General features: G+C 39.8%; 1 protein-coding gene across 6 annotated transcripts in view; it reads right to left on the bottom strand.

Annotated features, from left to right (window-relative positions):
* Nucleotides 1-27,666, bottom strand: part of REPS2 (RALBP1 associated Eps domain containing 2) — a 261,912-nt gene that overhangs the window by 142,784 nt on the left and 91,462 nt on the right. For 5 of the 6 annotated variants that reach the window (XM_036747200.1, XM_036747202.1, XM_036747205.1 and 2 more), the window contains exons 3-5: nt 24,829-24,977; nt 18,912-19,038; nt 3,283-3,380 (exon numbers count right to left, since the gene is read on the bottom strand). In XM_036747200.1, the coding sequence (XP_036603095.1) occupies nt 3,283-3,380; nt 18,912-19,038; nt 24,829-24,977 (374 nt within the window). The remainder of the gene's footprint in view (nt 1-3,282; nt 3,381-18,911; nt 19,039-24,828; nt 24,978-27,666) is intronic. The other variant, XM_036747204.1, reaches the window with a different exon arrangement.

Below are 27,666 nucleotides of genomic sequence, written 5' to 3'. Positions count from 1 at the left end.
TTGTTTTTAAGTGATATCTGAACTGTTTCATGCCCCAATTGGTAAGTGGTCAAAGGATATAAACAGGAAGTTTTTTAAAAGAATTCTCAAGAGTCATTTGAAAAAAAAAGGTCTAAATCACTAATAATTAGAGAAATGGAAATTAAAACAACTTTTAGGTTGTTACACACCCATCAGATTGGCAAAGTTGACAAAAAATGGAAAATGACAAATGCTGGGAAAACAGGTACATGAATACATTGTTGGTAGAACTATACAGTGGCCTAGTCATTCTGGAAAGTAATTTGGAATTATGTCCAAAAAGTATTAAACTGCATACCTAGTGATACCACCACTGATACCTCAAAGAGATCAAAGAAAGAGAAAAATGATCCACATATACATAAATACTTACAGCAGTGTTTTTGTGGTCATAAAGAAAGGGAAACTGATGCGATGTCCATCAATTGGGTAATGGCTAAACAAATTATGGTATACAAATACAATAGAATACTATTGTGCTGTAAGAAATGATGAAGGGGATGGTTTCAGAGAAACCTAGAAAGACTCATATGAACTGATGCAAAGTGAAGTGAACAGAACCAAAAGAATTATTTATATGATAACAATAATATTATAAAAGACAAATAACTTTGAAAGACTTGTGAATTCTAATCAACACAATGACCAACCACAATTCCAGAAGACTCATGATAAAACAGGAGATCTAGGCTGTTTTAAGACGGTAAGAAAAGTGAAGGACTCAGAGCACAGACTGTGGCTTTTTATTTTTTGGATATGACCAAGGCAGGAATTTGCTTTGCTTGGCTATTTATGTTTGCAAGGGGTTTTATTTTTCTTGCTTTCTCAATTGGAGGAGGCAGGGGTGAAGGAAGAGAATGCAGACCTGCAAATAAAATAAAATTGAATTTAGAAAAAAAAAAGGAATGAACAGAGTCATGAAGGAAGCTAAGAGTTCTAAGAGGTGAAGGGGAGGATAGAGTGGAACTGAAAGCCTGCAGAAAAGGACAGAGATGGGAGATAGAAAGCCAAGTTCAAGGAACCACAAGTAGGTCAGTTTGACTTGAATATAATGTTCACGGAGAGGAATAATGAGAAACAATCAATCAACAAGTACATACTTGGTCAGGCATGATGCTTCAAGCTGAGGGTAAAAAGACAAAAGTGAAAGTGTCCCTGTTCTTGGCAAGCTTATAGTCAGGAGATACAGTATGTACATATGTAAATAAGGGGATTACACTAGCAACTGAAAGGATCAGCAAAGGTTTGTGTAGAAGGAAATGCTTGAGCATTGAAGGAAACAGGGGATTCTAAGAAACAGGGTGAGGAAGGAGTATATTCCAGGTTCTGGGAACAGTCAGATCTGTTTAGCTGGACCACAGTATGTATGGAAGGGAGTTATATGCAATAAGACTGAAAAGGTAGGACAGGGCCATGTTTGTGATGGATTTTAACTGCCAGAGCACTTTATTTTTGATCCTGGATGTAACCGAAAGCCACTAGAATTTATTGAGGAGAGAAAAAGACCAATGACATCAAGTGGGTGATGTCCTGATTTGTTCATGAATTGGATGTAAGGGAAGCAGAGCTAAGCAAAGTCATCAGCTCTACTGCAGGGTCATCAAAGCCCTACAATAAGACAAAAAATATCAAGACAACTGGTGATGTCCTAGAAAAACCTTACGAAGAGATTCTAGTACAGTGAAATCTGACCTACTGTGTTTTAGTCAGTCAGGCCTGAGTAGAGGTAAACCCCATTTTGTCCAGACTGCCCTAGGCAGGTAGTCCAGTCTCTTCCTCCAAGACTAAGTGATCAAAGTCACATCACCTAGTCCCTCATTGCAATAAACCCATCTCTCATTATAATATTCATTCTTCTCATTAATTATTAACCAGAGTGGATTGCTCTAAGTAAGAAGGATTTTATTATCCTTTTTAGAGTTCAGTTTCTCAGGATCCGTGACCATGGCAATGTCTAGTTTCCAGGTGTTGGATAATAACTCCCGGAATAGCCCCAACCATCCTAGATAGTAATTCCTAGAATCATAGTGATAGGCAGTCCTACTGAGACTGCACCATGAGATATGGGGGAACCCATGGGGAAACCATGGGTAATGCATAGAAAAATGGATGTATCTGCTTCAACCAGCGCCCATTGAGGCTTGAGGGGATTTAAGGGAGTGAACACAAGCTGTGCTTGTCTCGACTGACTCCATCGAGACATAGGGGTAGTTGCCCCCCCTTCTCACCAGACCCTGTGAGAAGAGCTGTTAGGAAATGCTGTAGGAATTAGTTCTCCCATTATCAGCAACCCTTTTGAGAGGACTAGACTAGAATAAAGCTGATTATTAACCCCTTCAAAAGTTTCTGCCTGTCTGACCAGATCAAGAGTGAACCTGTCAGAGGCTGGCATCTGAAAACTCCGGTGCCTGGTGTATGTTATCTGTGAATCAGCTGTCATCTTCAGGAACACCCATTCTTCCAAGGGTATATAAGCAGTGGGTTCCATGAGAGGTCTTTGGCATTCGAGTGCCATTGACCCCTTTATTATTATTATTAATAAAATTATTAATTACTCAGAAACTATGTCTCTTGAATTTTTTATATGTTGCAAAGTGCTAAAGGAAATACATGTAGGCTGGAGGGGTGAGAGAAGGATTCATGGGAGAAAAGTGACTGGGTCTGAGCCAAGAATGATTGATAGGCATTAGACAGGCAAAGTAGAAGAAGGGCATTCTCAACAAGGAAAATGGCTTAAGTATGGGCTTGGAGCCAGGAAAGAGCCTGGCATTGTTGGGAGTCCAGCTTAGCTAGAGTGAAACAATAGAATGAAAACTGAAGAGTGTATGTACTAAATAGGCATAGGGACATTTATAAGGGAAACAAAGGAACAAGTAAAGATTAACTAGTTACACAGCAGGCTGAAGTTCAAGGAGAGTCAAGGGCTCAATCTCATGTCTTCTCTGCAATAATTTGCCAAGATTTAGCTAAAAAGTCACTGTTCTGCATCCTAGAGGTTAATTGCTTTCTTCTTTTCTCAATTTTACAATCCAGGCTATAATGGAGAAATCAATAGACTAGGAGCCAGAACTCTGACCCATTTCCCTCTGACACTGACCTTGACACTGACCTGAGTCATGTGACCTCGAGCAACGTTAACCTGCTTCCTTGTTCATAAAACAAGAATAACCTACTAACTACCTCCAAGGGCTGTTGTGAAGAAAACACTTACATAAATGAGTCAAAATTATGATGAGGATCACACTATATAACATTTATTACCCGAATAAGAGAAGTCTGCCGTCGTGCAGGCTTGGGTCCGTGGCTTCCTGATGTGGGTCCCTCCTGTTGGAGGGCAAGTTGTCTAGCTTCATAAGGAGCTGAAAGAATCAGAAAAACCAAGATGGTGTCAGAGACTCAACATAAGAATGATTAATTTTGGCACACGTAAACTGAGGTGATTTATATACTTTATATACTTTCCTATAAATGAGATGGTACACACAATCTCACATTATGCCCCAAAAGTTACATAATTAAAATTTTAACTGATCAAAAATGATTTTCTCAGCACACAGTACTTTATAAGGAAAACTATTGCTTAGATTGCATGTTTAAGACTGAAGAAATTGAGTTGGGGTAAAGTTTAACAGAATAAAAATGTTAAAAACTTGATTAGGACCGAGCAATTTATATCATATTAAGGTCAAAAGTATGTTCTACAGAATGAAAAATAAAAGTACACTTTGAGGATGGAGACCCAAGAGATTGCTTATGCTCCAAACAATGAATTCTACCAACATTCAATTGTCTAAATGCCTGTTCCCTCCCCCTAAAATGTACTCTTTAAAAATTATAGGAATGAATGTTTACCTGGACTTTAATTACAATGAAGTTAATAATTCCTCTATTCCACTAACATAAAATAAAAAATGACGAGGTGTGGTAATACATACCTGTAGTTCCTGCTTCTAGTGAAGTTGAGGCTGTTGGATCAGTTGCATTCAGTTCTTAAGTTAAACTTAGGATGACATTCTCGTTCCCTCTCTCTCTCTCTCTCTCTCTCTCTCTCTCTCTCTCTCTCTCTCTCTCTCTCTCCCCCTCCTTCCCTCCCTCCCTCCTTCCCTTTCCCTCTCTCCATCTCCCTCTATCTCTCCCTCTCCCTCCTTCCCTCCCTTTTTCTCTCTCTCTCCCCTTCTCACTCTTTCTCCCCCTCTCCATCTCTCTTTCACCCCTTCTCTCTCTCCCTCCATTCATCTCTCTCTCTCTTCCTCCCTCCCTCCTCCTCGTTCTCCCTGTCTCCCTCTCTCTTCACTCTCCCTCACATTCTCTACATTTACATTTACAGGTGTATGTACATCATATATTTCTCCATAAGATAAAAAATTATAAGATTAAAAAGTATCAAAAAACACAAATGTTTTCAATCTTATTTCAGCCCTACCTTAAGGGATTTTAAAATGTGTTCTACATGTGCGTTGCTGTTTTACATGTGTTTACATGCTTTACAAGTGTTTACGTTTACATGTGCACTGTTATTTTTTACCCCATAACCTCCACTTCAAATTGATTTTGCTTTGTTTAACCAATTAAGAAAATAGTTCCAAAACGTCGCAATTACTTTGTACTTTCCTCTGGTTCATTCTAAACAACGATCTTGCCAAGATCTCTGCTGTCATTGAAGTCAGGGAGCATACAAAAAACAGGGGCAACATCTCAAACACAAAAGAAAAACCATTCTCTAAACTGAAAGCATTCTGTTTTCCTAGGTGAATATTTGAAGTTTTTGAGAGGATAAAACAAGTGATGGGAATTTCTCCCAACTGCTATACATATAAATATGAGATACTAGGCAGAAGTTTGTTTTCTTGAGGCCATGGCAGCGTTCTTTGTTTTAATAAGAAAGAACTCAACCAGATCATCAGGAGCTGTACACAAACACTGGGTCCATTTCACATATGCAGTTTTCACTTTTTACTTTCCTCCAGGCAAATGATGCCACCTCTACAACAAAATTCTTCATTTAAAAAACTTAATAAAACAAAAAAAAAACTTGGAGCTGATCCCCGATAAGTCACTAACTGAGCTTCTAAGTGTAAAAACTGGATGAGGTACTGAGGCATACAGAAGTCAAAATCCAAATATTTTAAAACCCCAGAAGTTTAAAAATACTCAGTCTATGTGTTCTTTATGAACAGTAGTGGCTTCTAAACCACTCATTTCAAAACAGCAGCTGAACACCAAAATACAGCCCTGAAAACAACTACAGTAAATTGGAACTTAGCTATGATACTTTTCACTATGAAGTGAATCCAATATAAGGAAATTCCATCTTGCAATGAATGAATGAAAAGGCATTTACTAAGCACTGATTAAGGTGGTGCAGTGGATAGAGCCCTGGGCTGGGAATCAGGAAGACTCATCTTCCTGAGTTCCAATCTGGCCTCAGACACTTGCTAGCTGTGTGACCCTGGGCAAGTCACTTCACACTGTTTACCTCAGTTTCCACATCTGTAAAATGAGCTGGAGAGAAGGAAATGGCAAATCACTGCAGTCTATTTGCCAAGAAAACCCCAACTAGGGTCACAAAGAGTCCAACATGCCTGAACAACAACAAAAAACTATCCATGTTAATTTCCTTGAATTTGGTTCGATAATTACTTGCTAAACATTTATTACGGGAAGGACATTGTGCCAGGTTCTAAAAGAAGGACAAAGTTTGGGTAAGACATAATACTGGACCTCATGGATCTTACGATCTTGCAGGCAAATAAGAAACAAACTCTGATAACTGTACTACACAATCATACATGGCAACTATGTTTGTTATTGTCGTTCAGTCATGGATACTGTCTGTGGGGTTCTTGGTAAAGATGCTACAGTGGTTTATCATTTCCTTCTCCAGTAGATTAAGGCAAAACAGCGGTTAAGTGACTTGTCCAGGGTCACCCAGCTAGTACATGTCTAAGACCTAACCCTAACTCAGGTCTTCCTGACTCCAGGACCAGTGCTCAATCCACTGAACCATCCTAGCTGCCTCCTGGCAACTGCATTAGAGAAATACAAAACAAAGTATTGCATGAAGTGAAAGGGATGGGATGGGGAAGATCACTAAAAGATCTTGCATTTAGACGGTCTGGTAAAACGGTCTGGAACTAAACAAGGAGCAAATTAAAGAGCCACGCATAAGCGATCTCACCTCTCTTCTGGAATTTAAACATTTAACTTAACTTTGACTATCACACTATTAAAAGGGAAATCGATATATTAACAGAAGGGAGTTTTGAATGGGCATAGGTCAACAAAGAACATTTTGTATAAGGTGGAGTCACAGGAGACTGCCATTTATTTCCCATATGGATGGGAGGAGAAAGGAAGTAAAGGGAGATGGGGGGTGGGGGAAAGGGAGAGATTTTCAGTTAACAGAAAAATAACAATTTAAGTATTTCCCCAATTCTGCTGCCATTTCAATCAATGGGCACATGCCCCAGGAGATTAAGAGATGGGAAATATGTGTGTGCTCTTCAGCCCCCAAGTCATTTTGCTCCCCTACAGCAGATCCCTTTTGAGGGGCAAAGGAAAGGGGGAAGGAAGAAGGGGGAGAGTACTAGGGATCAGCTGCCAGAGCCCAGGACACATTTATACACAAGCCCACAAACCTAGCCCTTAGAACCAATCTTTATACTAAAGTTTATGGATCTGGTTGCCCTTCCCTACATTGTTCCAATGTTCCAGGGGCTGTTGACTTTGGAGGCCTGGTTCAAAGAAAGGATGATTTTGACTATACAAGATTTTTGTTTTTCATGATATAAAGCATTGTGGCACAGAGGACAGAAAGCCAGCTTCAAAGTGAACAAGACCAGGGTTCAAGTTGTAACTCTGCTACTATTGGCTGTATGGCCTTGGGCAAGTCACTTAATCTCTTATAGCTCCAGCAGAGGGTGGGGAACCTGCAGCCTCAAGACCACATGTGCTCTCTAGGTCCTCAAATGTGGCCCTTTGACTAAATCTAAACTTCACAGACCAAATCCCCTTAATAAAAGGATTTGTTTTATAAAACTTGCATGCAGTCAAAAGGCTGCATCCAAGGACCTAGAAGGGACCTTAAGGCCATAGGTTCCCCACCCCTGAATCTAGGCCAGTGGTGTCAAACTCAAATAGAAACAGGGGGCCCCTAAATCATCCATGAGGATCCCTGCAGGCCATATGTTGACTTAGAAAACCACATATTAATATTACATAAGTTCTACTGTATTTTTATTTATTTTGTTAAAAATTTCTCAATTACATTTTAATCTGGTTCAGGCTGCACTCCAGAGTGTTAACCCACAAAGCTGCCGGTGCAGTAAGTAATACCCTATGACTCTAAATTGCCCACCTGTATTGACAGAAGAAGCTTCCTCCTTGGACTTCCCTATATCAAAGAAATCACAAGGTTAATACCGATCCCTATGTTGACTTTAGAACCTAACCCTGTGCGAGATGTGTCTCTACTAAACTGGTTTGTTTGTTTTTTTAGTTTTATCACTCTAAGTAGAGCATAATAAAATCTTAAAGAATGATTTATTGTTATTATCACTGCAATTCAATGATTCCAGAGTGCCTCCTGTATGCCAGGGTCCTGACAAAAGGGAAAAACAGGGCCCTGTCCTCAAAGAATTCTCCAGGACAGTAAAGGACCACCCTGAGCAGAGTGCCTGGAACATAGTAGGTGCTTCATAAATACTCCTTAACTGACAGCCACACAAGGTTATAATACACAAATTAGAATATAAGTGCATAGTCAATCCACAGCAAAGCCTTTTGGGAAAATTTAAAGTTCTAGGTAGTCGTAAGCTACGATCAGAGACAGTACTGCTGTCTTTCCTAGGGAAAAGCAAGTATAGCGATGCTAACATTCCACTGTAAAAGCAGAGCTGTCTATTCTAATGCATGTGAATGGCCTATTGTCCTTTCCATATTAGATGTCCATGTCAATTGTCTCTGTCTAGCAAGGTAGTTGGCATAGAGGATTCCAGATTTGGAATTTGGAGGATCTGACTTCTAATCCTGCCTCAGACCAACCATTAGCTGTACATGACCCTGACCCATCCTAGTTCACTGCCTTGTTGTGGGAGAGGGGCTTGCCATGAGCTATGCCGTGCAGAACCACCCAAGACAAACAGGTTGCAGAGTTCTGACGAAAGGTGATCCAGTGGAGAAGGAAATGGCAAACCACTCCAGCATATTTGCCAAGAAAACCCCATGGACAGTAGTAAAATCTGAATGTAAGATCTATGAACCAAGCTTGGACAAACTCTGGGAGACAGAGAAGAACAGAAGGGCTTGGTATGCTGTGTGTGTGTGTGTGTGTGTGTGTGTGTGTGTGTGTGTGTGGTTCATGGGGTCACCAAGAGTCAGACGTGACTGAACAACTGAATACAACAACAACAAATACGACTCTGAACAAGCCACTTCAGGTCTGTTTGCCTCTGTTTCCCCATCTATACAATGGGGAATAATACTAGCACCCACCTCACAGGATTATTGTAAAGATCAAATGAGATAATATATGCAAAATACTCTGCAAACTTTAAAGCACTATGTAAATGCCTGGTAGTATTATTATCATCATGTTTAGCCATGCAGCCTACAATTGGTTATGAATTTGCTTCATTAACCTTGTAGGCTTCTGGCATGGTTTAAGAAGCTAATGCAATACCAATGACAGGCTGCATAGCTAACTAGTAAGATCAAGATAGATGCACCCCAGCATCTAGGAGATACAAAAATAATTTTTTTTTAAAATCCCCTATCCTCAAGGAGCTTAGATTCTGCTGGGGGAAGGGGAGCTACAATATATATACACATAAATAAATTATATGTATATATGTCTCTGTGTGTGTCTATGTGGGGGTGTATACACACCCACCTCCACATACATACACCAAGTAACTTCAGGGGTAACTGAATAGTAGGAGCCTTGAATGGAGTTAGGAATTCCAAGAAGTAGGCAGGTGAGGACAGAGAGTATTCTAGGCATGGAGAAAAGCCTGGGCAGGGGGGAAATGAATGGTGGGCAGAATGCTGCATTCATAGAAAACAGATGTTTTACACACACATAGTGTTATTTGATCCTCCCAACTACGTTATGACAGAGGCAGGGACAAAATGGAGGCTTAGATTATGGATCTAGAGCTGGAAGGGACCTTAGAGGTCATCTCTTCAAACCCCCCACTTTACAGGTGAGGAAACTGAGGCTCAGAGAAATTAAGTGACTTGCCCAAGCGTACACAGGCAAGATTTGAGCTACGGTCCCCTGATGCCATATCCAGAAGGTCCATTCACTTCACTTGTAGTATTCTTTTCATTGTACCATATTGACTCCCAGTCACTAGGATCTTAAGTTACAGAAATGATACAATGAAAATGGTAAGGAAATTAAAATTCACCCAGAGCTGAGAGATGGAATATTTTGTTCATAGAAAAGCCAGGAGGCCAGTGTATTTGGATAGAAGAAAAAGTGATGGAGAATAAGGTGTGAGAAGACTAGAAAGATAAGAGAGGACTAGGTTATGAAGGACCTTGAATGCCAAACAGGGCATTTGGTATTTGATCCTAGAGTAATAGGGAGCCACTGGAGGTTACTGAATGGGAATAGAGGGGTGTACTGACAAGACAATAAGATCCAGAAATGTGGAGATCAGCCCTGTGCACTCAGGTGGTCTAATGATATATCAAGGAAACAAGCAGAGATATAAAGGACTTTGGAGCTTAAAAGCTGAATTCAGAAAGCATAAAGAGAGAGGAAGGAAGGAAGGAAGGAAGGAAGGAAGGAAGGAAGGAAGGAAGGACGGAAGAAGGAAGGAAGGAAGGAAGGAAGGAAGGAAGGAAGGAAGGAAGGAAGGAAGGAAGGAAGGAAGGACAGGAGGGAGGGAGGGAGGGAGGGAGGGAGGGAGGGAAGGAGGGAGGGAGGAAGGAAATATTTATTTAGAACTCACTATGTGCACTGTACTAAGTGCTGGGAAAATAAATACAAAAAGCAAGACAGCCTCTGCTCTCAAGGAACTCACATCCTAATTAGGGAAGACAACCCATAAAAGAGAGTTTAACTCCAGAATAAATGGAAAGATCCAGAAGTTTTTAAGGTATAGAGAAAGAGTAGATGGCAAGGCGCAGACCACGTACATGGAACATGGTATATACTGTCAGACTCAATTGATGTTGTCTAGTTTCGCTGAACTGCTTTTATTCCTTTTGCCTTTTTATTCTTTGTTACAGGAGTCAGATGTCTGGATAGGGCAGGGGGGAGGATATATCTGGAAACAAATTTCATATAAAGACAAAAGATGTCAATAAGTTTATTTAGGTTTTTTTTTGCTTATTTATAGCTTTTCCTTAAATCATTTGTCCTAAGTTGCTCTTTTGTTTCAGTCTTTGCAATTTAACTCAGACCTGCCTGTTGATGAAGTAATAATGAGTTAACCTCATTAAACCTCTGCTCTCTTGGTAGACTGTTTCCAGTTATTAATGTGACCTCTCCACAGAAGCAATGATTTCCTGGCTCTACTCCATCAAATTTCTTGGTTCCTTCGCTGGTTAAAGCTTTTTAAAAATGTCTAGTTATCGGTAAAAGTCCTTATAGGGCCATGTTCAATGTATCTAATGCTTTTATTCCCTCATAGCCCTGTTAGGTACACAAGGCCTTGACTTTTACCTCCCAGAGGGTGATGTGATTCTGCCTTACTCTTAGGAATATAGATCTAAGGGTTTCTGGGGAGACTGAAACTTTCTTAAGGCATTCCTGAGATGGGCTCCAAAAGAAATTATATGGTTTCTACCCCAAAAGTCTAGTTGGGGAGCACAAGTGCTTATGCATACTCAGACACATAGCATCATTTTCCCAACCTCAATGACCAGAAAAATATTGTATCAGTTATGCCAATCCAATAAGACATTTACGTCACATTTCAGGTTTGAGCCCTGCAAAGGAAGAAATCAGTCACCACTTGGTTGATTGATCAAGGCTATCTATTGGCAAGAATATTCAAGTGTAAGAAGTACACATTAGGAATGGACCAGCCCCTAGAATTTCTGTACACTGTGGTATACCACAGCATAACAAATACTTTGGGTGGGAGCTAGCTGTCTTCCTAGAATAAAAAAGACATCAGTTGAGTGGCTGGCAGATACGGTTTCACCACTCCCTGTGACGTGACTGCTCTCAGTTATGTTGCAGATTTGAAGTCTGCCCCCATCATGGTCTTCCCTCCAGTCTTTGACTATATTGGAATCTGCTGTTGGAGGACAGAGCTTACAGGTTTGTAAGCAGTTTTTCAGTACTACATATCAGCAAAAGATAGTGCTGAAACAATTTATCTTTAGCAAAGAAGGCTATTGAGGGCATCCTCCCAGCCACTAGATATATCACCTCAGAGATATCCCTGATTCTTCTCTCTCACCATAGTAAATCAGTTGCCAAATCTCATATATTTTACTTCCTCATCAATTCTCACATCTATCTGTCTCTTTCTTTTCACTCATCTAAACTCTCACCACTTCTTATCTGGCATGTTACAGTAAGATCCTAATTTGTCTACCTGCCTATAGTCTGTTCCCTCTCCTACCCATCCTCCAGCCAAAATAATCATCCTAAGGTTCATTTCTATGTCCTTTCAATGCTTTAAAATTTTCAGTGGTTCCCTCTTATTCAGCAAATTTTTTTTTAAATAGAAATGTGGAAAACCATAAAAACCCTGATGTCTATGTTAACTTGTGCTCAGCTAAAATGAGTAATAAGATGGAACTTATAAGTACAGAGACAGCATAAAGTAGTGGGAAAAGCATAGGATTTTGGAATCAGAAGACCTAGATTCAAATACCAGTTCAGCTACTTTCTTTATTTCCTTCAAGGCAAGTCACATCATCTCTCTAGGCATCAGCTTCCTCATCTATAATTAATCAATCAATTAATTAAGATTTATTACGTGCCTATATATGCCAGGCACTATGCTGAACTCTAGGGATGCAAAAAGAGGCAAAAGATAGTCCCTGCCCCCATGGAGCTTACAATCTAATGGGGAAAAACATGCAAACAAATATATAAGAAGCAAGCTATATATAGGATAAATAGGAGATAATTAACAGAGGGAAGCACTAGAATTAAATTAGGGAAGGCTTCCTATAGAAGGTGGGAATTTAGTGGGGATTAAAGTGATTTAGTGGGGATGGTCAGTAGTTCAGCAAAGGAAAGTGAGTGTTCTAAGAATGGGGGACGACAACCAGAGAAAATGTCTGAAGTACAGCCAGGAGGGTTGTGTCACTGGATCAAAGTGTACATGTTGGTGAGTAAGGTGTAAGAAGACTGGAAAGGTAGGAGGGGTCTAGTTTATGAAAGGCTTTGAATGCCAAACAGAGAATTTTGTATTTGATCCCGGGGGAAATAAGAAGCCTTGGAGTTTAAGGGGGGGGGGGGGAGGTGGCTCGTGTTTGACATGATCAAACCTATGCTTTAGAAAAATTACTTTGGTCAATGAATGGCAGATGGATTGGGAAAGAAGCAAGACTGGAGGTCAGCAGCGAGACTGGGGCAGGAAAGAGAGATTTGAGAATGACCAGCATAGAGATGGTAACTAAATCCATGGCAGCTGATGCACCAAATGAAATGGTACAGAGAGAGAAGAGAAGAGGGCCCAGGGCAGAACCATGAGGGATACCTATGGTTTGAGGATATGACCTGGAGGAAGATCAACAAAGAAGACAGAAGGAGAATTCAGATAGGTAAGAGGAGAAACAGGAGAGTGTAGCATCCCAAAAACTGAAAGAGAAGAAAGTATCTAGGAGGAAAGAGTGAACAACAATTTCAATGTCAAAAGCTGCCAATAGGTCAAGAAGAATGAGGATTGAGAAAAGGCCATTGGACTTGGCTACTAAGGGGTAGTTTGTAATTTTGGAGAGATCCATTTTGGTGGAATGATAAGTCTGGAAGCTAGATCGTAAGGGGTTAAGAAGACAAAGGGTAAGCTGACAGAAAATGGAGGCACCTATTGCAGAAGGCTTTTTCAAGTAGTTGTTTAGCTACAAATGGCAGCAGAGATATCAGAGAATAGTTAGCAGGGATGAAAGAATCAAGTGACAGTTTTTCAGGATAAAGGAGATATGTGTATGTTTGTAGGCAATAGGAAATAAGCCAATAGACAGGGAGAAATTGAAAATAAGTGAAAAGGTGAGGATGACAGAGGGGGCAATGAGCTGGAAGAGTTGTGATGGAATGGGTTTGCTTGAATAAGTAGATAGTAATAAGCCTTGGTAAGAAGTGAGACCACTTCAACATGTGATCAAGAGATGAAGGAAGAGAGTGGCAAAAAGCATCGGAGTGGTGTTACATGCTGCTCATGTTTTTGGACTTGTTCAATGTTTTGACTGGTTATGTTGATTTTTTTCTTCTTTTTTTCTTTAAAAAATATTTATTATATGGGATGGGCTCTCTGAAAAGGGGAGGAATCATGGGGATAACTATGATAATATAAAAAACCAAAAACATTAACAGAAACTTATTTTACAAAAAGAGGCTATCTGGAGATGAGGAGATGAGGAAGAGAGGAGAAGAGGGAGTTCACCTTTATTGGCCTCAATTTTTTTCTGTAAAATATGAGGCAAGGTTCTCAGCTGAGTGGGGAAAACTTCATGGGAAGTTTCAGGAGGGAAGAAAAGGTTTAGAGGAGGCACTGTGGAGAGTAGAATAGTGAGCTGATAAGGAAGATATAATAGGATTGCCTAGCAACAGTGAGGATCCAGTTGAGGTTGTGTAACATAAATCTGTAGGGGACCCAGTCAGAACAGTTGTATGATTTTCTGTACCTTCCACAGGGTCAGTCTAAATGGCCTGAGATCCCTCAGGGCTCTGGATCTATGATCCCGTAATGTCATTATCTCTAAGGTTCTCTCTAGCTCTAATACTCTTTGCTTATAATCAAGAGCCTCCCAGAGTCACATTTTGTCACATAGCTAGGTATAGGAGAGACTAGGAAGGACCAAATGCGGACAGGCCAGCCAGGTGGCTAATAGACTGGGAGAGACCAGACCAGAATGGTGGCCTTAAATATGGAAAGGGGGGAAATCTGAGAGACCTTTAAGCACCTGGAGGGCTGAGGCTATTTAATTTTTGGCCTTGTACCCTTCACATCTGCAAAAGTGCCTGGTGCACAGCTTACTAAATAGTTGTTGAATGATTGATTAATTGTAAAAATGTTCAGCAGAATTTGGTGATGATACTGACTGAAGAGAACAAGGAGGAAATTACAAAAATCTTATGAGTCTAAGGGACTAGAAAGTTAATGAAATAATTGATGGGAAAGAGTGACTAATTGAAAGAAATAGGATGAGTTTTTGGCATGTTAAGTTTCACGTATCAACGAGCAGTAAATTTTGCAAGACAATGCAATTGCCACTTGAACATCACTACTGATACCTAAAGCTAAGTTATGGACATGGATGTTCTATTTCATATCTTGCATAAATGTTTAATGTTTTTCCTTTTCACTGAAAGTCAGCACTCCTTTTCAGATCCTGCAGATACTGGGTCATATCCTGCCTCAGCAGAAAAGCAGATCTTACATGTCCAATTCTAAAATAAGTCTAATTGGTTACATTTTAAACCAGGACCCAGAACCCCCAAGAGGAAAAGATGCCAAGGACAATTTAGGAAGTGTTAAGGACACATAGCCTGGCCATTCAAAATGCTACCATCCCCAACAGCAACTGACATTTTACCATTAACGTGACCAGCTGAATTTAAAATAGACAGTATGGCTAATCCAACATCTAGCTTCTGTCAGCAAAATGCTTTTATGAAAATTCAGCAAAGATTTATTAAATACTCACTGTGTACTGAGCACTATACTTGATGCTAAGGAGATAAAGTGCTGATAAGACACTGCACCTGTTCTAATGGAGCTTACACATTCTAATAAAGTAAAAAGTATAGTCTAATGAAGTGGGGGAACAAAGGAAATGTTGAGGGTGAGACAAAGCCCAGGAACCCCAAGACCAGAGTTCCCAGACAGCATTGTTGGGGGGGTACCCCTCAAGGACCTGAGTACTGGAGAGGGTCAGGGCATCTAGAATGAATTTGCGGACTCAAGCGTTCTTTAAGTCAAGGTGGCAAAGATTTGTTATGCTTTTCAGCGGGCAAGAGTTCTTAGGGAACCTGCAACCTAAAAAGGGATACAAGTATATTTTATATAGGATATTCTGTGATAAAACACATGCCAAATATGCTAATTAGTTGTTTTGGGGTGGGATTTGGGAGTGGTTAAGGAGTGGTTAGTTCTTAAAGGAACATGCACATTTAGTATCTACTACTCAGGTGTTTTACCCAGAGTTCTCTAGGAAATAGTCCAAGGAGGGGCTACATGGAGGTGTTTTTTTAGGCCTGAAACATCACTACATCAACTAACGATCAGGGCTAACTGGGAAATACTCAGGCTGCTCCCATCAATGTCTTGTTAGACAAAATAAATGTAAGGAAGAATACATATGTCTAGGTCTAGCATGCATATGATAGGTCAGTGAATAGTAAATATCGTTGTGACCTAGCACACAGCCAGTTCAGCCAGTACACGGGGCGTTCAAATTAATAAATTCTATAGGTACAGCTGGCCACTGTATCAGGAAGAGAGATAAACATTTTGCTAGGGCATGCAGTCCTTGGGCTGGAGAGAAACTGCTAGGGACAGTGTTTTGAGGCTAGAAAGAGATGTGATTTTGGAACTCGATATGATCTTGGAACTGGGGTCCAAGCACAGGCACCCAAGCACCCCATCAGTATGACATAAATAATTAATATTCTGGGGGCAAAACAAAATGGTTTATGATGTCATAAGGGAAAAGTCATTACAAAAAAATAAGATTGGGGAAGACTATGGAGGAGGCACCATTTACACTGGGGTTTAAAGAATGGGTAGGAATTAAACAGGTGAAGAGGAGGACAGAAGACATTCTAGGCACAGAGAATGATCTGAAGAAAACCATGAAGATTGCACAGAACAAGGTGTGTTCAGAAGGAAAAGAATAACCCAGGTTAGCTGGACCATGGGGTATGGGAGCCAGCTCATGAGACTGTTCAATTTTTATTGTGAGCATTTATACTGGTAGGGGCAAACTACAAATCAAAGCCTGATTGATTGTTTTGTTGATTATCTGGATTAAGAAAGATAAAGAGATAACAAATTAAAATTAAAGCAGAGAGGCAAATCTCTACCCGAATAATAAGGATTTTTCTAACTGGGGGCTGTGGAGGAATTGTAATCATACCTACAACTTTTTATTTAATATAAACTCCTTTAAGCTATAGAGCAGGAGGAGTCCTATAGATAAGAAGCCCTTATATTACCCTTAGGCTAAAGAATGTACTTATTGTTATCATTGGGTGTGGCTGAGTAGATCCCCAGAGGTAAAGAGAGCTGGGAGGAAAGGACAGAGAAGACTACAGCTGGTCATCAAACCCTCCCAATGCAACATCCATCAATGTTTTATATTCAAAAGAAAGATTATAGAGGCTATGGTTAGAGGACTAGAGAAGCTGAGGAGAAAAGACCCATTAAGAGGCTACTAAAATAGCCAGGTGGCTAATAATGAGGATGTGGGTAGTAATGAGATCCTGCACTAGAGAGATGGCAGTGGGAATTAAGAGAGGTATTCTCAACATTATTCTTTGTCCCAAACTGCAGTGGTTAAATATTTATATTAATGATATAAGCAATTTTAAAATCTGGTGGTCAACAAACATTCATTAAACTCCTACTGTGTGCCAGACACTGTGCTAAGTGTCAGGGATACAAAGAAAGGAGAAAAAAAAGAGTCCCTGCTCTCAAGAAACTCACATGTAACAGGAACACAACATGCAAACAATTATGTACAACTATATACAGCATATCTAGAGTGCCAGGCCTGGAGTCAGGGAGACTCATTTTTCTCATTTCAAATCTGGCCTCAGACACTAGCTGTATGACCCTGAGCAAGTCACTTAATCCTGTTTGCCTCAGTTTCCTCACCTGGAAAATGAGCCAGAGAAGAAAATGGCAAACCATTCTAGTGTCTTTGCCAAGAAAAACTCAAATGGGGTCGCATAAAGTCAGACACAACTAAATCAACTGAACAACAACAATAAAATATACAGGGTAAATTGGAAATAACCAAAAGAGGTAATCAATGCATCCTGGGCCATCTCCAGTCCTCCTGGTAAATATCAGGCCACTGGACCCAGATGGCTCTGAAGGAGAAAGTAAGGCTGGTGACCTTGTACAGCCCTCCCTCAATCAAATCAAAGTCAACTGCAAGTCATGTCATCATTTCCCTGATGTCATGGTCCTCTGTGATAATAAAGGACAAATACACAACACAATCTGCTGAATCATTATCCTATTCACTGGTCCAAATTTAACTACATTTTAACATTCACCAAAAATAATAAAAATAATTTTTTAAAAAAATTTAGATCTATAATATAACATATGCCGTGAATCATGTTCCTTTGTGTTTAATTTTCTACATTCTGTATCACTAAATTATAAAATCTCAGCATCGGAAGGGGTCATCTAGACCTACTGTTGAGGTTTAAGGGCACCCCAAAATGTTGGAGTGCAAGGTCATCTCAAAAGAACTCACTCAGACTGCCTCCAAATCAAGTAAAGGCATTTATTGCAGATAACACAACATAACAAGTGGCTCTTCCAACCCTTAAAGGAGATGAAGTTTATGATGAAGGCAAGGCCGGGGAGGGGGGGGTGGAGGGCAGCTCCTTAATAGAGACAGCAGCTCTTTAAGAGAGACAGCCCCTCCAGGGAGAGGAGACAGACCCCCAAAGGAGAGGGGACAGACCCCCAGGGAGAGGAGACAGCCCCCCCAAAGGGAAACAGCTGCTTCACGGAGGTGCCTCCTGCTAAAAGGGGATGCCCACTAGCCAGGAGAGGCTAGGGATTCTTATAGAGGAAAACTCCCTGTGGGCATAGAGATGAGGTAATCAAGGACAGAAGTTCAGAGTTTGAGCTTTAGGGGCACATCATTATTCCATTGTTCAGGCCAGGGTTGAGGGGCAGAGGGACTCCAGTTAGTTTCTATATTTCACTGACCAGCCTACTTTAATCTCATAAAGTCTCCTAAAGTGACTTTAAGTGGTACTTGAGATGATGGGCTTCTCCTTGATCCCTCTATTTGAATCTCTCCATCTTCTCCTCAAGAAGTAGACCCCCAAATTCATTTGGGAAAAAGGGTAAGGATCATGCCTTCCTCATCACTATCTAAACAGGACTCTCAGCTATAAATTCTAGAAATAAAAAACAAGTCAGAAAACCTCCACTTGAAAACCTCCAATGCCCACTTGCCCCCCTGAGATAACACATTCCACTTTGGACAGCTCTAATCGTCAGGAAGCTTTCCCTCACAACAAGCTGCAATCTGTCTCTCTGTAACTTTGATTTTACACTCCTAGTTCTCTGTTCTCTCCCATTACCAAGTCTCCCCAGCTCCTTCACTCAATCCTCTCATATCATAGTCTCCCATACTCTCAGCATCCTGACTGTCCCCCTCTGGATGTCCTCCAGCCTGTAAATGTTCTTAAATTATGATTCCCAGGACTGAATATAATACTCCAGATGCTTTACAAATCTAAAAACTGTCTATAAACAGTTGCTTAAAAATTAAAACAATAATGTATAGAATAAAAAACAAGAAAGCATTGTTACACTATATTCAATGTTAGGGCAGAAAAACAACCTCCTCAACAAAATTTAATTTAATTATTGAGTCATATTTCTAAAGATAGCTCAATTAAATCTAGAAAACTGGTGGGTTGGTTTCTTAAAAGCATTTTAGATTAACAATCATGGACTAAGGCAGGCAATAGGACATTAGTGCTCCAAATGTAATCTTACCAGCATGTATCTGATCCATCCCACTCCTCAGTTTACCATAGCCATAGGTCAAAGGTACCCTTTGGTAATTGGATGGAGAAGAAGGAGGAGAACTAATTGGTGACATTGTAGGAGACATCGTGTCCTGCTGTAAAGGAACCAAAAATAGGATTGAGTAGTGACAACTGACAAAACAGAACATTCCAGTTTGCAGCTAAAATGTGTAACACAGAGAAATAACTAGCCAACTTAGCTAGTATTACAAATGGGAAACTGTCTTTTAAAATTAAAAGGAGTTTGATATAAATATATGCTGTTTTAAACATCTGCCAGAAAGCAACAGCTTGCCAGGAGGTAGTTAGACTATTCAAATGAGGCTATATCTCTTAGTCATGTGATATTTTTCTTTGGAAAATGAAAAGTCATTAATCATATGAAACTATAATCATAGAATCCAATTTAATTTTCTCCTGGATAACTTCAAATTTCACTTACTGATAAAGATTTCTACAAAGTCTACTCTGAAGACTCTGTGGGTGAAATTCCTATATTTCCAGACATGAACTAATTCAAATTCAGAAAGCACCTTCAACTCACTACATCTGAAGTTCATAAAGGCATCTGTCCATGCTAGCTGACTTGTACAGGACAAGTTAGCTTACACAATTTTGTTTTCTGCCCTGAGATTCACAAATTATTCTAAGCAATGTGGAGTGTAGGAAATCATTTACATAAATGCATAAATGTGAGTTATTATTAGGAAGGGAGGAAAAAGAGAGACAGATTCAGAGAGATATAAAGACAGAGAGAGCTAATGAAAGGATGCTCCTTTTTTACATTCCCACCAGATAGATAGTGGGGGTGAGGATTCCAACATTAACAGAGTTGTAAAGACCCTCAAAAGCCATCTAGTCCAATCCATCTCTGCAATGGCCAAAACAGTCAAATTTGTCTTCCTGCAGTCAGTAAAGATGGGAAAGAAGACTATGAATGAAAAATGTTGAATAAATTGGCAAAACTGCTCCATCAGTTGATTTTTGTTAGCTGTTTGCTTAAAAGGGATAGGGGACAGGATGTGTACTGGGAATGGCAATAGCATGTAGGACAAAATATCATTATAATTTTAAGAAATAAAAATAAAAGCAATGGGCAGAGCCAAGATGGTTGAGTAAAGGCAGGGACTCACCTGAGCTCTTCCCAAACCCCTCCAAATACCTGTAAAACATTACTCTAAACAAATTCTAGAGCAGCAAAACCTACAAAAAGAGTGAAACAAATTTTCAGCCCAAGACAACCTGGAAGGTCAACAGGAAAGGTCTGTTACGCAGGGCTGGGAGAGAAACACAGTCCACTGCAAGCCAGACCACAATAGATGGGGTCCAAGAGAACCTGGAGTGGGCCTCAGTGGACTGAATGACTGGCAGCTGTGGTGGTTTCCAGACTTCTCAACTCACAAAGGCCAAAAACAACTCATAATGTCAGTAGAAAAGGTCTGTCTGGGTGAGACAGGAGCACAGTCCAGCCCCAGCCGCAGCACAGCCCTGGTGGCAGCAGCAGGGCCACTTACAGAACTTTCAGCCCACAGATGGTAAGGGGATCGAACAACTGGTCAGAAGGAGATTACAAGGGTTTCCTTGCTGGCACTAAGGCAGGACTCTGTTGCTTTGCCCATACTTGGATCTGGGTCACACACCTGGGTGGCAGTCCCAGGGTGAGAAGGAGCACTAGCATGGCAGAGCTTGTGGCAGCAGTGGAGAGGGAATCCTCCTCACAGTTCCAGGGCAGAAAAGAGCACTTGTGGTCACTCACAGACTAGAGCACAGGCCAGGAGAAGAGTAAACACCTTTCTTTAGATCATACCAACTTGAAAGAACTGAAAACTTACAGGTCCCTAGAAGTATCTCTGAAAACAAGTGCACAAAACCCCTGAAGCTTGGGACAGTACACTCTCCACACTGGAAGCAGAGTCCTACCTTAGCAAAGAGTTTAAAAGTCAAATAATTGGCTGGGAAAATGAACAAACAGTGGGGGAAAAAACTCAGACTATAGAAATTTACTTTGGTAACAAGGAAGATCAAAACATACAACCAGAAGAAGACAACAAAATCAAAGAGCTTATATCCAAAGCATCCAAAAAATTATGAATTGGTCTCAGGCCATGGAAGAGCTCAAAAGGGATTTGGAAAATCAAAGATAGAGAAGTAGAGGGAAAATTGGGAAGTAAAATTAGAGTGATACAAGAAAATCATGAAAAATGAATCAACAGCTTGCTAAAGAAAATAGCACCTTTAAAAACAGACTAACCCAAATGGCAAAAGAGGTCCAAGAAGCCAATGAAGAGAAGAATACTATAAAAAGCAAAACTGGCCAAATGGAAAAAGAGGTCCAAAAGCTCATTGAAGAAAATAATTCCTTAAAAATTAGAATGGAGCAAATGAAAGTTAATGACTCTGTGAGAAATCAAGAAATTATATAACAAAACCAAAAGGATGAAAAAATAGAAGACAATGTAATATGTCTCATTGTAAAAACTGACCTGGAAAATAGATCCAGGAGAGATAATTTTAAAATTATTGGACTACCTGAAAACCACAAGGAAAAAAAGAGCCTACCCATCACCTTTCAAGAAATTATCATGGAAAACTGCCCTGATATTCAAGAGGGTAAAATAGAAATTGAAAAGAATCTACCAATCACTTCCTGAAAGAGATCACAAAAGGAAAACTCCCAGGAATATTATGGCCAAATTCCAGAGTCCCCAAGTCAAAGAGAAAATATTGCAAGCAGCCAGAAATAAACAATTCAAGTATTGTGGAAACACAATCAGGATAACATAAGATTTAGCAGCTTCTACATTAAGGGATCAGAGGGCTTGGAACATGATATTCCAGGGTCAAAGGAGCTAGGATTAAAACAAAGAATCACCTACTAAGCAAAACTGAGTAAAATCCTTCGGGGGAAAAATGGACATTCAATGAAATAGAAGACTTTCAAGCATTCTTTATGAAAAGCCCAGAGCCAAAGAGAAAAACTGACTTTCAAATTAAAGACTCAAGAGAAGCATGAAAAGGCAAACAGAAAAAAGAAATCATAAGGGCCTTATTGAAGTTGAACTGTTTACATTGCTACATGCAAAGATGACATTTGTAACTCATGAGACCTTTCTCATTATATTTAGGTAGCTGGAGGCAATATATATATATATAGATATATAGATATAGATATATACACATATATATATATACACACACATACATATACACACAGAGGGCACAGGGTGAGTTGAATATGAAGGGATAATATCTAAAAAATAAAATTAAGGGGTGAGAGAGGAATATACTAGAAGGAGAAAGGGAGAGGTAGAATGGGATAAATTATCTCACATAAAAAAGGCAAGAAAAAGCTTTTATAGTGAAGGACAAGTGGGCAGAAGGTGAGTGAACCTTACTCTCATCAGATTTGGCTTAAGAAGGGAAGAACATACACAGTCAATTGGGTATGGAAATCTATCTTACCCTACAGGAAAGCAGGGGAGAAGGGGATAAGGAGTGGGGTGTGATAGAAGGGAAGGTAGAAGTGGGAAGAGAGTAATCAGAAGCAAACACTTTTGAGGAGGGACAGGGTCAAAGGAGAGAATAGAATAAACAGGGGGCAGGATAGGATGGAAGGAAATATAGTTAGTCTTTCACAACATGACTATTATGGAAGTGTTTTGCATGACTTCACATGTATAACCTATATTGAATTGCTTGCCTTCTCAATGAGGGTGGGTGGGGAGGGAGGAAGGGAGAGAATTTGGAACTAAAAGTTTTAAAAATGAATGTTAAAAATTGTTGAGACATGTAACTGGGAATTAAGATACACAGGCAATGGAGTATAGATATCTAGCTTACCCTACTGGGAAATAGAAGAGGAAGGGGATAACAGAAGGGAGGGGTGGGGATAGAAGGGAGGGCAGATTGGGGGAAGGGGTAATCAGAATGCAAGCAGTCTTGGGGTGGAAAGAGGGGAAATCTGAGGATAAAATTTGGAACTCAAAATCTTGTGGATGTGAATGTTGAAAACTAAAAATAAACTTTAAAATAAAAGCAATGTGAAAGACAGACAGTATAAAGTCTCCTTTCTATGACCTCACCTTCCTGCAGAGTTGATGATGATAGGTCTATGAGTCCTTTGCTTACCCCCAATACCTACTATTAGGCAGCTAGGTGTCACAGTGGATAGAGTGCTGGACCTGGAGGCAGGAAGACTCATCTTCCTGGATTCAAATCTGTCCTAGCTGGGTGACCATAAGCAAGTCACTTAACCCTGTTTGCTTCACTTTTCTCACCTAGAAAATGAGCTGGAGTGGCAAACCACTCCCACATCTTTGCCAAGGAAACCTAAAATGGGGTCATGAAGAGCTAGAAAATGACTGAACAGCAGCAAACCTACCGTTATTATTTATGTGGATTTTTGTTCATAACTCTCCTGGGGATATTTCATCCCAGGTTTAAAATGGAATCTCTGAGTGGGTGGAAGGGTATAGATTAGGAAGAAAGGGAGAGGCTAGAGTTGCTTTCTATAGAACTAATTCTAGGGTAGTAGAAGCTGTGATGGCGGCGGTGGTGGTAGTGGTGATGGTGGTAACAACGGGAAAGAAGGAACATCGTGGAAAGAGTACTGGAGCTGGAGTCTCCCATCTGATGCTCAGTAGTTAGGTGATCATAGTCAGGCCACATAACCTGTTAAAACTTCAGTTTCTTCACTTGCAAAATGGGATTAGTCTCCCTCCACTGTACAGAATGCAAAATAGAACTCTATGTTCTATAAGACAAGAGAAGTCAGACTCCTGAATATAACTTACCCTTTCCTTGAGGTTTCAGAGTCACCATTGCAAATGGTGATCATCAAACTATGCTGTGACAGTGTGAAGAACAGAGGATATCGTATGAAGATTAGGGGACCCCAGGCAGTTGTACTTTATTCCCCTTCCCTCCACAGGTTAATTTTGATTTATCTTTATTTTATACAGAATGCAATGAGTTTTGAGTGAAGGGTTAAGGGCAGTTCTTCTACACTTAGTGATAAATACTTTCCTCAATAATAGAGACCATTTTTTAAAAATTTACTTTTAGGCTTCCAGTAGTGTTTAAAGTTCCAAGATAGCCAGAAAACTCACTGATGGCTAAGCAGTGCATTGCCATACGATCTCACTGAAGATAAGGAGTAGGCTAGTACATTCTTTGGTATGGGGAATTTGTACTTCCTCTCCCTGGGCAAGCCAGCTCCTCCTCTGTAATTCATCTTCCAAGAGAGTCGCCTAGGGTTCTAGCAGATCAAATGACTTGCCCACTTGATCACATAACCAGATCATGTCAATAGGGACTTGAACCCAGGCCATCCTAATTTCAAGGCCATATGTCATGATGCCTCTCATGCATTATATTATATTAGATAGATAGATAGACAGACAGATAGCCAGATAGGTAGATGTATATATTAGCACATGTATACATGTATTATATCTTGAGAACATATATTAGCAATATAGATATAATATATGTTAGGAATGGTTTTCTAATCCCATGAAATTCTCTGTGTATGTGCATGCATTATATATATATATAAAATATATGAAGAGGCAGCTAAGTGGCACAGGACTTCCCGGCCTGAAGTCAGAAAGATTTATCTTTGTGAGTTCAAATCTGGACCCAGACACTTACTAGCTATGTGACCCTGGACAAGTCACTTAACCCTGCTTACCTTAGTTTCCTCAACTGGAAAATGAGCTGGAGAAGATAATGGCAAACCATTCCAGTATCTTTGCCAAGAAAATCCCAAATGGGGTCAAGAAGAGTCAGACATGACTAAAATGATTTAACAACAATGTAATATATAAGGAGATATACAGATATACATAAACATATGTGTATGTATGCTTAAGTGAATTTTTTACCTGTTTCTCCCCATCATCCACTCTCTTGAAGGAATTCTTTTCCATGGTTACATATGGAATCTGACACTTCACTCCATGAAGCTCCATTGGATTACTGTATCTTATTTCACTGTCATTTTTCAGCGCCATAAATCGAGGTAGAGGCAATTCTTTAGGAACAGAATCAGATTAAGCTCAAGTGAGACAATGTTAAGCAACTCATCGAAAAGGGGTACTCAATGTCTCAAAAATGAATCATCTTAGAGGGAAAATTCCAAAACTATGAAAAATAAATTCAAACCTATGATTTTTTCCAGAAAGGAATGTTATAATGAGGTCATCATAGAAATATGTTATGATTACATGAATAATATTTTCTGTGATATTTTAAAGATTGCATTTGCTTCTTCATAGAACAATTTCAGCTTTCAGAGTTGCCTCCTGCTTCATTCCTTAGCTCAACACGATTGGCTTGAGATATGGTCCTGTGCAGATCTAACCACTGGCACATTTTTATAACACTGTCACCTTAGGAATGATAATCCCATGCAATTATGTCTCTCTATGTATGAATATTTTTTATTCTAAAAATGTATTAACCATTAACAAAAACAAACATCTAAATAAACAAACAAAAATGGAACAAGTCCAGTCAGGGAGGCTGAAGTGCAAAATCCATGCCTGATTTATACTATGTGACCATGGATATGTCACACAGTGAGCCTCAGTTTCCTCATCTGAAAAAGGGCACAATAAGAACGCTAGGAGTCATCCTCACAGGAAGGTTGTGAGCCTTGAATAAGATAATACGTGTGAAAAAGACTTTGTAAATGAGAAAGTGCTAGATAAATGCCAACTATTAACATCATCATCCATAAGACCTGAGGCTCCAAATTCATCTGGTGCAATTCTGCAGGGAATCTTTATTCTGTACTTTCCATCTTGCTCTCATAACTCAAGAATGAAAATGATATTGAGCTATATAAATCAATCCAAAGCCCATAGAGTTTCCACTGTCAAAATCATTGGCTACAACTCACATTTTTTTACACACAACCTACAAGAGGGTATTTTGTTATAACTATATGTCTTTCAAAAGCACAAAATAGCTCTGTAAAAGCTCGTAATACTCATGTAGATTCTTGGTTCTTGGCAGAGTGAATCATACTCTCTCCCAAATCAGTGCAACAATCATATGACACAAAGAAATCTAAAATGGATGTAATATTAGAGATTACCCATAATCATTTGCATCTGTATCCATTGTTAAAGACAAGACAAATAAATGTCACTTTGCCCTCCACCAGTTTTCCCTTCCAAAAACGCAGCTGCATCTCCAATGATTGATGCTGTGAGAAAGCCAGAAAACATCTCAGTAACAGAAAACGAGGGCGAAGGCAGCCCGAGGGTAAAAAGACCCCCTGGTTTCCTAACATCCACATTAGGTCTCTTTCCAGTTACTATACCCATAGGAGGTATGCATCTCTATCTCACTTGATGCAGAGGAGCAGGCAACAAACAAATCCCTGGGTAAATCATCAGCCAAGGACCCAAAGGAAATACTCCCATGGGTATCCTAAATAGGATACAAACAAGAGTAACCATTCTAAAATGGCACGAACCTTCTTTATAGAGAAGAAAGAAGCCATTTCCAAATGTTTCTTTATCAACCAGCAACACTTAAAAACTCACAACAGTTAAGGGCTTAAAAACAAATTCCAATATCTCAGAGGGCCAGCATGTAAAATGAAATTATAAGTTTCTGCTTTCAGAAGGGGATTTGCCTCAGTTTAATTTGTAAAGAAGTGGCACAGGGTACACTAACTACAGAGGGAGATCTTCTGAATCTGGTCTAGTCCTCCTGGGTTTGAAAACACTTTATAAAAATTCCTTTAAAAAGATGTCTACACTCTCCCTGTCCATCTCCATTCCTCTCCCTCTTCTTAGCCTTTTGCAATCTAACTTAATCACTCTACTGAAATTACCCTCTCCAAATTTACCAGTGATCCTTTAACTGCTAGATCTTCTGTTCTTCTCTCAATCCACTTCCTTCTTATTTTCTTTTTTTAATTCATTTTTGTTATATTTTAAGTTCCAAACTGTCTCACTCTCTCCCCACCCCACACTAAAGAAGGTCATTATTTGACATAGACAGACATACTACACACATACACACACACACACACACACACACACATCAAACCATATTATACATACTTCTATTTATCAGTTCTTTCTTTGGACATAGATAGCTTCCTCGGTGGCTTTTGATACTGGTCCTCCTGGGTACCCCTTCCTCCAGATTTTCTTGACGCTGGCCCTCTTCTGGTTCTCCTCCTGTCTTACCACTACTCAATCACTTTTGCCAGATCATCATCCATATCCTGCCCCTTTAATGTGTTCATTCCCTAAGGATCTGTCCCAGACTCTCTCTTCTCCCAACATTTGAATACATCAGCTCCCTCGGGTTTAATTATTATCCCTATGCAGACAACTCCCAGATCTATATGTACTGCCCCAAAAGCTCTCTTGAGATCCAGTCCCACATTATAAACTGCCTACTGAATATTTTGACTTGCATGTTGTATAGGCATCTCAAAATCAAAATATCTTTTTTAAAAAATGATCATCTTTCCTCTAAAACCATTCCTTTTTCTGTACTTCTTATTTCTGTTGAGGGGACCATCAAGATTCTAGTCAACTGGGTTCAGAATCTTAGAGTCATTCTTGACTAACTCTCTTCTACCCAATATATCCACATAGTTGACAAGTCCTGTCCATTCTACATCCACAACCTCTCATGTGTCCAACTCCTTCCTCCTCCTCCAGCTACCATCATAGTTCAGGCTCTCATTACCC

Source organism: Trichosurus vulpecula, chromosome 2 (genome assembly GCF_011100635.1).
Source record: "Trichosurus vulpecula isolate mTriVul1 chromosome 2, mTriVul1.pri, whole genome shotgun sequence".
In the NCBI taxonomy this organism is placed as follows: Eukaryota; Metazoa; Chordata; class Mammalia; order Diprotodontia; family Phalangeridae; genus Trichosurus; species Trichosurus vulpecula.
The sequence above is the reverse complement of the archived record's forward strand: the minus strand, read 5'-3'. Positions and strand labels throughout refer to the sequence as shown.